The sequence below is a fragment of the Eptatretus burgeri genome, chromosome 18 (genome assembly GCF_056783735.1).
Source record: "Eptatretus burgeri isolate ZD-2024b chromosome 18, Ebu_testis_v1, whole genome shotgun sequence".
NCBI lineage: Eukaryota > Metazoa > Chordata > Myxini > Myxiniformes > Myxinidae > Eptatretus > Eptatretus burgeri.
Genome location: NC_140978.1, coordinates 16,567,501 through 16,579,776, shown reverse-complemented (window position 1 = coordinate 16,579,776; position 12,276 = coordinate 16,567,501). Strand labels below are relative to the sequence as shown.

The 12,276-nt window shown below is 42.2% G+C and overlaps 1 protein-coding gene across 1 annotated transcript in view; it reads right to left on the bottom strand.

Annotated features, from left to right (window-relative positions):
• Positions 1-12,276, bottom strand: part of LOC147008646 (protein diaphanous homolog 2-like) — a 468,186-nt gene that overhangs the window by 124,600 nt on the left and 331,310 nt on the right. The window contains exons 21-22 of the mRNA XM_085863759.1: positions 11,498-11,627; positions 990-1,114 (exon numbers count right to left, since the gene is read on the bottom strand). Of these exons, the coding sequence (XP_085719885.1) occupies positions 990-1,114; positions 11,498-11,627 (255 nt within the window). The remainder of the gene's footprint in view (positions 1-989; positions 1,115-11,497; positions 11,628-12,276) is intronic.

Here is a 12,276-nt window from a genome sequence, read left to right as displayed (position 1 = left end):
ACACACACACACACACACACACACACACACACACACACACACACACACACACACACACACACACACACACACACACACACACACGCACACACCACTTGGTAAATTAAAAAATTATAACATCAAGTTTTTGAAATTCAATATCTATCTTCTTTCCCCCAATGTTACTGACTCCATCCTTGTTGTTTTCTGTTTATTCCTCTTGTCTGTTTGTAACGCTATCTTAACATCTATCCAATCACATTGCAGGACGTAATCTTTGGGGATGAAAACTATACAGAAACCATTTTCATATTTGCATGCAACAGTTGACACCTTATCTGAAAGGATGATATTGTATAGACTACAGAGCAAGGTGTGCGAGGCTGTTGATAGGCCGAGCAACAAAGGCTGTTTTTAACATTCTACAAATGACATATTTGGAATCGTCCAAGATTAATCATCAATTATTTTGAATATTATTCCATATCTAAGTATATATAGTTAGTGTCTGAAAACGACAGCTGAAGGCCAACACAAAAAATACATATTTACATTAAAATTTGACAACCTCGAGGAAAATTTGTTCATTAATGTTGTTCATCTAATTTATGTAAAAAAAATCCTCCACAAGAAATCAGCATTGGTAAAAAAAGAAAGAAAAACTAATTAAAAAAAACTTGAAAAGTCTTCGACTCCATATATAATTTGCAATGGTGAGAAAGTTTAAATAATAAAATAATAATAATAATCTTGATAAAAATAAAACATTCCACAGAAATGAGAACAGGGTAGTGAAGATGTATCGTTGCGAATAAAAATGCATGACTCAGACAGGAGTCCTTGTACGGGCTTGTCAGTGAAATGCAATCTGGTTGTGTAGATATCTTTCTGCTCTCTTGCCGAGGAATTCATTTGCATAATGAATGTACAATATGTGCGGCTCAAAGTGGTTTGCTATCTAACAGAGCGTAAGGCAGTCACCAGATCGGCATGCCCGGAGTGAGGAATACCGTCAATTTGTCCACAAACAAATCGTGCTCGTTTTCAGGTTCAGGGAAGGATGAGATGTCTTTCTCCAGCTGCAGGATTTGCTTCTCCATTTGTTTCAAGTTTTTCTGAATCATTTCTGCGGACACTGCGGCGAGAGGAAACAGAAAGAAGAAGTTAAATAAGAGATGTCTAACTGCAAAAAGAAAAACAGCTTTCGAGCCACAGGTGAAAGGGAATAAAGAGCGAATAAAAAAAACTTGACACCTTTCGGTCCGGTTGCACCAAAAGGGTTAACCACAGATACAGAACCATGGGTTGAAAGAATTTGTGAACCATGCCAGTCACGACTTGGGTATTCCTTTATCTTCATTAGCAAAGGGGCTCTCGAGGCATTAGCTAAACCATTGCAGTTACATCAATCTTAATAACGTCAAGTGGTTGTGGTCGCCATGTCTGATTAGGTGCGCTTCGCGGTATTCATTCCAGCGAGACTGGAGAGAGAAAAAACATGCATAACGGCTTGCACGAAGCGAGTTCTCAACACTGTCAACTCCACACGCTGCCTGCTTGTATTTGTTCCTCAATGACATCCCAGCTGAGACTAAGTTCCAAACTCTGCCATTCTTAGACAACATGTGCAATTAGCAATGAAGTTATTTGCAATTGTGGATGCTGTCAAATAGTTTTCAACTTAATAACTGCTTCACATCTTGGCTAATTAAACCTTATAAATTAGCTAATTTCACCATAATTGCTGAGAATATACTATGGCCCTTATGTTTCCATCAATCATAAGTAATGCTTTCTCATAATTAACTGCCTCGTTTTTTTTCCAACAATGAGCAGTCTACAAATAACGCTAAATCACGGAATGGAGGACTTGTGCCAAATCTATGGTTAAAAATGATGACGACACATTCACACACATACATGTGTGTGTGTATATATATATATATATATATATATATATATATATATATATATATATATATATATATATATATATATATATATATATATATATATATATATATATATATATATATATATATACATATATATATAATACAGTGGGGAAAACAAGTATTTGATACACTGCCGATTTTGCAGGTTTTCCCACTTATAAAGCACATAGAGGTCTGTAATTTTTATCATAGGTACAGTTCAACTGTGAAAGACGGATTCTAAAACAAAAATCCTGAAAATCAAATTGTATGATTTTTTAAATAATTAATTTGCATTTTATTGCATGAAATAAGTATTTGATCGCCTACCAACCAGGAAGAATTCCGGCTCTCACAGACCTGTTAGTTTTGTCTTTAAGAAGCCCTCCCATTCTCCACTCATTACCTTTATTAACTGCACCTGTTTGAACTCGTTATCTGCATAAAAGACAGCTGTCCACACTCAAATCAATCAGACTCCAACCTCTCCACAACGGGCAAGACCAGAGAGCTGTCGAAGGACATCAGCAACAAAATTGAAGACTTGCACAAGGCTGGGATGGGCTACAAGACAATAGGCAAGCAGCTTGGTGAGAAGGCAACAACTGTTGGCGCAATTATTAGAAAATGGAAGAAGTTCAAGATAACAGTCAATCTCCCTCGGTCTGGGACTCCATGCAAGATCTCACCTCGTGGAGCCTCAATGATCATGAGAAAGGTGAGGGATCAGCCCAGAACTACATGGCAGGACCTGGTCAATGACCTGAAGAGAGCTGGGACCACAGTATCAAAGAAAACCATAAGTAACACACTACGCCATCATGGATTAAAATCCTGCAGCGCACGCAAGGTCCCTCTGCTCAAGCCAGCGCATGTCCAGGCCCGTCTGAAGTTTGCCAATGACTATCTGGATGATCCAGGAATGGGAGAAGGAATGGGAGAAGGTCATGTGGTCTGATGAGACCAAAATAGAGCTTTTTGGTTTAAACTCCACTCGCCGTGTTTGGAGGAAGAAGAAGGATGAGTACAACCCCAAGAACACCATCTCATCCGTGAAGCATGGAGGTGGAAACATCATTCTTTGGGGATGCTTTTCTGCAAAGGGGACAGGACAACTGCACCGCATTGAGGGGAGGATGGATGGGGCCATGTATCGTGAGATCTTGGCCAACAACCTCCTTCGCTCAACATGAGCATTGAAGATGGGGCATGGCTGGGTCTTCCAGTATGACAACGACCCGAAACACACAGCCAGGGCAACTAAGGAGTGGCTCCGTAAGAAGCATCTCAAGGTCCTGGAGTGGCCTCGCCAGTCTCCAGACCTGAACCCAATAGAAATTCTTTGGAGGGAGCTGAAAGTCTGTGTTGCCTAGTGACAGCCCCAAAACCTGAAGGATCTGGAGAAGATCTGTATGGAGGAGTGGGCCAAAATCCCTGCTGCAGTCTGTGCAAACCTGGTTAAGAACTACAGGAAACGTCTGATCTCTGTAATTGCAAAAAAAGGTTTCTGTACCAAATATTAAGTTCTGTTTTTCTGATGTATCAAATACTTATTTCATGCAATAAAATGCAAATTAATTATTTAAAAATCATACAATGTGATTTTCACGATTTTTTTTTTTAGATTCCATCTTTCACAGTTGAAGTGTACCTATGATAAAAATTACAGACCTCTATGTGCTTTATAAGTGGGAAAACCTGCAAAATCGGCAGTGTATCAAATGCTTGTTTTCCCCACTATACATATATATATATTGTTGCGGTCTTCGCGCCCGCCGGCGTGCGACGGCCACGTAACTCGAATCGCGGCACGTCGCCCACCGGACGGACAATCCAGTCGTGACCCTCTCGGACTAACGCCGGGAACCAGTCACGGGTGGACCTTTCGGTCTCACCGCGATCGAGCCAATCAGCCCCCGCGTGGGATAGGGTTGCTCGCCAAATTCGAACTACCTAAGTACCCACGCGGAGGGTAGACCGGGCGATCGCACCTCGCCGCAGGTCGACTTCGGACACGGGCCACTTAAGCGACCCGTTCCGTACTATCAGAATAACCGAGCGGTGTTATCGTCGACCTCGACGGTTCGATTAATTATCGGGCGTACTCAGCCCACTACCAACCCTTTACGTGAAGCAAGATGGGGATTCAATGGAGGAAAAGACGAAGCGAAGCGGGAGAACAGTTCAACAATAAAGCACATTTATTCGCGGCACACGGGAAGCACACAAATACAATTCCACCAAATGCACACAAAAAAAAGAAAACACACTTCCATTTACACAAAAAGCAAACATAAAAGTGAAAACACAGTGCAGAGCTAATACCGACTACCGAGCACACGGCAACACTTATACAATTCTACTTCACAGACGGCGCCGACAACACATACCCAAAACCAAGGAAAAGAAATACCCTCAAGAATGAGGTAGGCCTGGGGCCGAGACCGGGTCGGGCCTACCCGTCTGGTGATGAGACGCGGAGCGGCGATGGCCCCGCAACCCGCGGGCCTCGTGGACAGTGCCTGGCAGGGGGTGGGAACGGGGCCCCCTTGGTCGCACTATCTCAGCGCGGGGGGAAACAGGAGGGGGTTGCTGATGCTCGGGGTATAGAGGATCTTTATTATATGCGACGAGCATCTCCACCTCGGCCAGGTCGCGCTGTCGGCCTCCTTCGGGTGCAGCTTCCTGCACGACGCGAGCACCCCCTCGTCTGGTGTCGCCGCCTTTCCACCGCTCCGTCCCCTCCGTTCCGACTCCCACGCACACGACGAGCAGCTCCACCGCCCGCGAAGTCTTGACCCTCTGCTTCCGACTCTCCTCTTCTTGACTCTCCGACCCCGTTCTGCTGACTCTGACTCGTTCCCGTTCTGCTGACTCTCCCTCGTTCTCTCTTGCGACTCTCCGACCCCTCGTTCTCGTTCTGCTGACTCTTTCGCTCCGACTTTTACGACCCCTTTGACTGACGAACACCGTCCTTTTATCCCCCCCGTAACTTCGCCTTTGACCCCCTCCCTTTGACCTTTCACCTCGCTCCCCATTGGCCCGAGAAAAAGTGGGCGTGAAGGCTTTTTGATCCACAAATTTGCATATATCGATCGCCCTGGGGCGGGGCCACCCGCCCCTCGCTCACCGATTGGACGGCAAAAAGTGGGCGTGTGTCGTTTTTGATCCGTTTTTGAAGCAGAAAATCCGTGGTTTTGTACACGCTGTTCAACGTGCGCCCTACACGAGTCCAGCATCGGTGCCCATGAGTGGCGCGAGATGACGGTGATGCGATGGTGGCGAGTTGTGACGGTAAAGGTCGTGGCGGTTGTGGTGAAGCGGCGTTGTGGTTGGTGGTTGTTGTCGTGGTTGTGATCATGGCGGTTGGTCCAAAATAAAGATAGTAAAAGAAAAACGGCTATCCTGAAGAGTCGCAGCACGTATAAATGACATGTATTCCCACTAGACAACGGGTTTGGGCCTAACTACACATGCACTTACCGAGATACCTCACCTAAGGGACCTGAATGGTGGTTTGCGAATCTGGTAACCACAACAATATATATATATATATATAAATATATATATATATATATATATATATATAGATATATATATATATATATATATAAATATATATATATATATATATATATATATAGATATATATATGTATATTATTTATTGGAAACAATTGCCGAAATTTCCAGATGCCATCATTTTAAAGAAGAAAACACAAATATGAAGTGAATACTTTTGCTGAATTGAGAGGTAATTATGAAAAAGACAAAGCCACCTTTTCCTTCTCAAGTAAACACCAAGCTTAAATTGGGAGTCTATCGATATATACACACGTGGGTGTATAAGCAAATTAATTAGAGCAAAATAAATAAACAACGTACGTTTATTCAAATTATTTCAGGATGTTCATTTGGATAAAGCAGAAGCAATTTTAGGAATAAATACATTTTCCAGATTCACAAAGTAAACATTGAGTTAATTTAATTGTGGCATGAAAACGAAAATTTCTGACATCACCACAATTAATAATAAAAATAACAATGACAACAAAAATAAAGTCGCATTAATAATAATTTGACATTTCAATAAATGCATACCAGGTGCATTGCTTACTACTTGAAAGAAGCGTTTTTTTATATAAAGGTTGCCATCACAACCACCACCTTTTAGCAACAATTTTCCCTGTTTTGTGACATCTCCTTTAAGCAGAAAGGGAAAGGGGGTGGGGGGGGGTGGAATCTTATACACTGCTTGTCCCCAAGGGAAACTAATGTATGATAATTACACTTGTGATTCAGGGCAACAGAAAGAATCCCAGAGTTCTGAAAATGACGGAAACTTTTCTCTCACCGATGCTCATAATATTCACTGATGATCAGCGATAGGGGGTAACTTGTGCATGCAGTCATGTGCCCCAGGGGATGGGTAAGCATGCAAAACAACTCTTTTCCTTCCCCTACGTGAAGCAGAGTCCACTGCTATCGCTGCCAAAGGCTCGTGATTTAGTTTCACGTTACACAGTTTACTTGAGCTTACTTGAATTGAAAATGAATGATAACGGCATTCTTGATTTTACCATTATATGCAAGGCAGTGGTAATAATTGAACTCACACGTCGTCATTGGGTCACCCCAGGTACATGACGATGCCCAAAATGATCATGGGAGGTGTTAAACAAGTTGTCAAATATTATCTACGAGCACATACAACCGATCACGTCGTTGACGAGGCCAATAAGATGTGGGGGGGGGGGGAAAGAGGGAGGGAGAGAGAGGGAGCAGGTGGAGGGAGAGAAGGGGGAGGGGAGGCAGACAGGATGAAGAAGGGGGAGCTAGGAAGGGGGAGGGGAGCGACAAAGGTGGGGGGAGGTGCGACACCTCACCAAATGTTGCTCTACACTGCAGGAGGGAGAAGTGCGAGGAGTGGGTGGGTGAGAGTGTGTGTGTATGAGAGAGCGAGAGAGAGCGAGAGCGAGAGCGAGAGCGAGAGCGAGAGCGAGAGCGAGAGCGAGAGCGAGAGCGAGCGAGAGAGCGAGAGAGCGAGAGAGCGAGAGAGAGAGAGAGAGAGAGAGAGAGAGAGAGCGAGAGAGAGAGAGAGAGAGAGAGAGAGAGAGAGAGAGAGAGAGAGAGAGAGAGAGAGAGAGAGAGAGAGAGAAATGTGGGTCGGAGGAAAAAAAACACTGGTGAGGGGCGGAGGTGGCGTTAGCAAAGATATATGATGCTTAATGATCGAACACACAAAAAAATAAAATAAAATAAAACGTCAGAACAGCTGTACACACAATGACACATCAGAAATTGTAAAGTTAACCACTGGCACATCTGCAAAATCTTTGATATTCCAGTTCCAGAAAATTTGTGGGAACTTGAACCAAAAGTAATCACTGAAAACATGGAAGTACCGCTCACGTACGACCTAATTCGATCCCATCGAGCGTGAACATTGAAAAAGCATTGCAACCAGACATCATACTTACTGTAGGTACAAAAAAACGAAGAAGAAGGCATTGCTAAGTGAGGTGTTATACCGGTGATTTTGCACGAAACAATGCAGAAATCAAAAAAATGACCAAATACCAAGACCTCAATAATGAAGTGAAAAGATCCTGGAAGCTGAAGAATGCCAAAGTTGTACCAGTGAGAGTTGGAGCTATAGCAATGATGACGAAGAACTTCACAGCGATATTAAAAACCATCCCTCGGAATATTATTACAAACGAACTACAGTTGGAAGCTGTCTGGGGCTCGATCAGGAAGGGAGCCCTCGGCACAAAACTTTGAGAACAGAAAACTTCACAGCTTGGTCCATGAATCGCGACCCTTTACCGAAATAAAGGTGGACACTTTGAGTCCACCCTGGGAGGACTCCATTCCACTCTGAAACTTGCATATGAAGATACCAAACAACAACACACACACACACACACACACACACACACACACACACACACACACACACACACACACACACACACACACACACACACACACACACACACACACACACTTATTAGTATAGATGAAGTACTGCCCAGTGTGCTGACCTGCTGTCAACTTAAAAGTAGTTCTATGCATGCTTTTTGCATGGACACCACAACAGAGCAGCAATTTACATAACTCATCAGACGAGTTGGATGGAGAAATAAACAATATTAAAAAAAACCAAGCATTAACAGAACAGCATGACAGTGTCAGAGCTCTAAGGACTGTGATAAAAGAAACGTATTTGTGTCGTTTGACATAATCTGTCCCAATTACCGGATGTTTCAACTTTTTCTCTCCACAATCCTCCAACTCAACTTTTCTATCACAAAACATCATTACCCGAGATATCAACAATGCTAATTATTAGCATGCTTGACAAAATTTTGGAGAGTTATATTCAAGCCTGATGCATGACTATTTTTTTTTGCTACTTTCACAAAAATCTTTCACTCCCATAAAAATAAACCGATTTATTTTCACATATACGACGGTAGCAGAAGTAATCTTCTTCTTATGCCATGATTCTGAGCACCAAGCAAGGAAGCGGTATGTACCATTTAAAAAAAATCTTTGGAATGACAGCCAGGGTTTGAACGGCCCACCTCCCAGACTCAGGGCAGATGCTCAAACCATGAAAAGCCACTGCGTCTGGATTTTGCCATAACCTCCTCCATTTTGAATACATGTTTAGTATCCAGATTTTTTTTGCAGGAGAGGGCTATCTGGCAAATGGTATGGCAGACAATATCATCAGAAAAACTCCAGTTTCATATAAAAGCACTGAGGATGGCCAAATTGGCCAAAAATCGACAAAACAGTGTATCCATTTTGTTGAATTTCAGCTTTTAAATGAAATCACAGCCGTAGTATCTCCTCTATATCTCCTCACACAAGTTTCAGCTCTCAGATAAGCGTAGTTCAAAGCAGCAGTGGCAGTACTGAAGCTAAACTTTGATTTTCTCGAAACTGTGAAATTGGATATGCTGTGTTTTTTCATTTTTTGGGAGTACAGGGGTAGGGTGCATCCTGTACAAACTTTCCTAATAGGGTCCAGAATCTTGCCACAGTTTTCTCTCAGTATGACGTAACTAATGTCTAACCACTACAAATTACAAAAAAGTACTTTTCAACAGGTGTACCATTAACTTTCACCATTTACTGCTTTGTGTTTGAGCTTATCTGCTCAGTAACAATCTCCAGAGATGGAACAGGAGTGTTGCAGCAGTTATGTGGGCAAAGAACATACTAGATGATTGGTCATTGCCTTCTCAGCAGAAAGCAACGAAAGGCTGAAATTTGCCCAAAGTACCTGCACATGATGGCTCACTCTTGTAAAAAAAACAAAATGAGCATAAAATCTTAATCTTCCATAACCGAGTGTTCAGAAATGGGACAGCTGGCTGAACAAATCCAAAACAACAGCGTAATCTATGGCACATACCATGCATCTATGGAACATACGACGTTAGTCATGCAACAACCTGCTTGTGTCACATAGCTATTCAAAATGAAAGGGAATGCTGAGGAGCTCAAAAGAAAGCAAGCTTTGAGCTTTTCTTTTTGTATACATGATCGAGGCTCATGGAAGAGCTGGAGTGGAATGATGCTATGATGTCAGTTTCGACATTTTTATTCACAACCAGCAAGGGTAGCCGGTGTTGCACGGGAGAAACATTGAGAAGGGGGAATCGGAGAGTTGGAGGGTGGTGGGGTGTGACAATTGCCGGGGTGGGGGGAGGTATTGGAGAGTTTGATGGCCGGGGGGGAGGTATTGGAGAGTTTGATGGCCGGGGGGGGGAGATATTGGAGAGTTTGATGGCCAGGGGGTAGGATAATTGGGGGATCCTGGGGGGCAGGAGAGATGGTGGGCTGAGGATTGGGGGGAGGAGGGGGGCAGGATGATCGCCAGGGCAAGTGGGGGGCAGGAGAAGTGCCAGTGTGAGGGTGGGGCAGTGACTCAGTCGGGGAGGCAGGGAGGGTGGCGCAGTTTCAGAAAGTCCAGCCATTCTTACTATAATTCCCTTTATATAATTTATGCATCAGAACATCGAGCCATTTCTCTATGAATGCATGCAAACGTGAATAACGGCGTTATATACAGTAGTTTCACTTGCTGTACAGTATAGTACTCGCATTCGCTCAATCCACTCGTTCAAACGTTCCCTCATATTTACTTTCAGGAAGTTAAGTTCGGGATAGTTATGCATCAAAATAGCGAATTTTCATGCATAAATTATATTAAGACAAAAACACTAACTAAACTTAGGGGAAGCTAGGATTATGGTTAGACAGGACGTAATGACATAAGGTATAACGTAATATGCGAGTTTCAACCAAAGAGAGCTGGGAACATCGAGGCCATGCCCACAAACTGGCTCAATGTAATTTAGAATTTAATTTAGTGATTACCAACAACAAAAATGCTCCAGCAGCTTACCAACACTTACAGGTTTAAATCACTTTTACTCTATTTTAAAACATTCCAAGTGCGATGGTAAAAACCATGCTTTCTCCATACACAAGCAAACATGCTGCCAGACAGGGAAGAGCTGCCCTCACCCCTCTCAGCGGAGATCAGGGAACACATGGACGGAGCACAAATATACATTTTACTTTCAAACTTGGTTACATCGCAATATCATCATTATTAATAGTCATAAAAAAACCAAGTAGCATATGTTCAATAGGAGGTATAATTTGGTCTATGTGTCAAGTTTAGTGGCAATTTGTTCAGTAGTTTTGGCATGATTGGTGTTACACACAGACAGATAGACAGAAAGTGACATTTATTTATGAGATACAAAGCAAACAACAGAACGACAACAGTCATTTAAGCCAAAATATCACAGCTACTATAGTCCAGGCAGGGCATAGGTGTAAGACATGGATAAAAAAAGAAGCCTGATCTACAGCTACAATTTTGAATTTCGATACATGCACCCAAACACCAGTTTACTTGTGTAGAGAAGCGAAGTGAGAATCAAACAACGTCTACAGGACGCCATGCTCCGTCCAACACAATAGCTGCACAAGCTCATCAAAGTAAAACAACAAGCTTTCACTCAAATGAAAAAGAAATGCATTTCCAATCTCATAGCCAAAGCTCAGTGGCAACCACATTACTCAAATTATGGCAAATAATAACAAAAAGAGATCCAATGTTTGAATATGAATATTTTTGGACTATTAACCATTTTGATGAATATGAACAGTTTTGCTTCAACGGTCATTACACTGTCACACAATATCTCCAAAAATGAGTGCAAAGATATATGCAAACAGTGGTAAACATTGCAGACAGGTAGGTACCGAACATGAGTGAAAGAAAATTGAACAGCTGAAATGAGTATACCTGGAGAGGATTCCGAGAATGGTGGGGGAGGGATGGGGGTGGGAGGGAAGAACAAATCAATATCATAGCAAGAGTAAGGCAGATAATGGGTGAGTAAGAAAATCAACATGCAATTCTCACTTTTAATTAAATCAGGTGTTACAAAAGCAAGAAAATGTGCAAAGACACATGACAAATATAAGATGGTTACCATTTTAAAAATGGGAACATGGCATAAAGGCCACTCATTAAGTGTTTAAACTTGCCTTTAGAAGCTTTTTCTAAATGGCTGAGCTCCTCGGTGAACCTGAGCACCTCAGGGTATTTTTCCTCACAAATCTCAGCCAAAAAATGCAACAAGGTCTTTTGCTGGTCTGCAGATTTGGTGTCCTTGAGCTGAAAACAAACCAAAAAGCCGATGCTTAGCATTGGAAAGCAAAAAGAAGAAGAAAAAAATCACTCGAGGCTTCCGAATATAAGCAGCTAGCCACATGATGCATGCACGCAACCTGTCTGCTGATATAATGCAGAAAGACACCGAAAACAAAGAAAGAAATTAAGGTTCCTGCATTCATGGTTTAACGAAAATTAATCGTCTCCGTTGGAAGAACATCAGTTCTCGTGACTTACCATATAGAAAAAAACACATTATGTTAATTACGACTATAACACTGGATAACTTTTGACGCACTCAAAAAGTACTAAACCAATGATCTATAAAATGTAAGAGCATTGCAAGGATATAATTTAATGGATGAAAGGAGTGTGACAACTGGCATATATATATTCGCCAAAAAGAGAAAACAAACCGCATTTTCACGATGGTGAGTGCACAACAAGCAAATAAAAGAAAAAGACTCATGACAGCCATGCTCTCAAAGTCAAACGTGCTGTCACCAAAACTATATTAGAATCAAGTCTGGAACAAAAACATTACAAGGCATGCAATATGGCTCGTATGTTTAAAGGACACAAGGTCACATTGAAAACAATATTTTTCAAAAAAACCTTTTTCTGGCTCAGGTAATACTGTTACCTGCAAAAA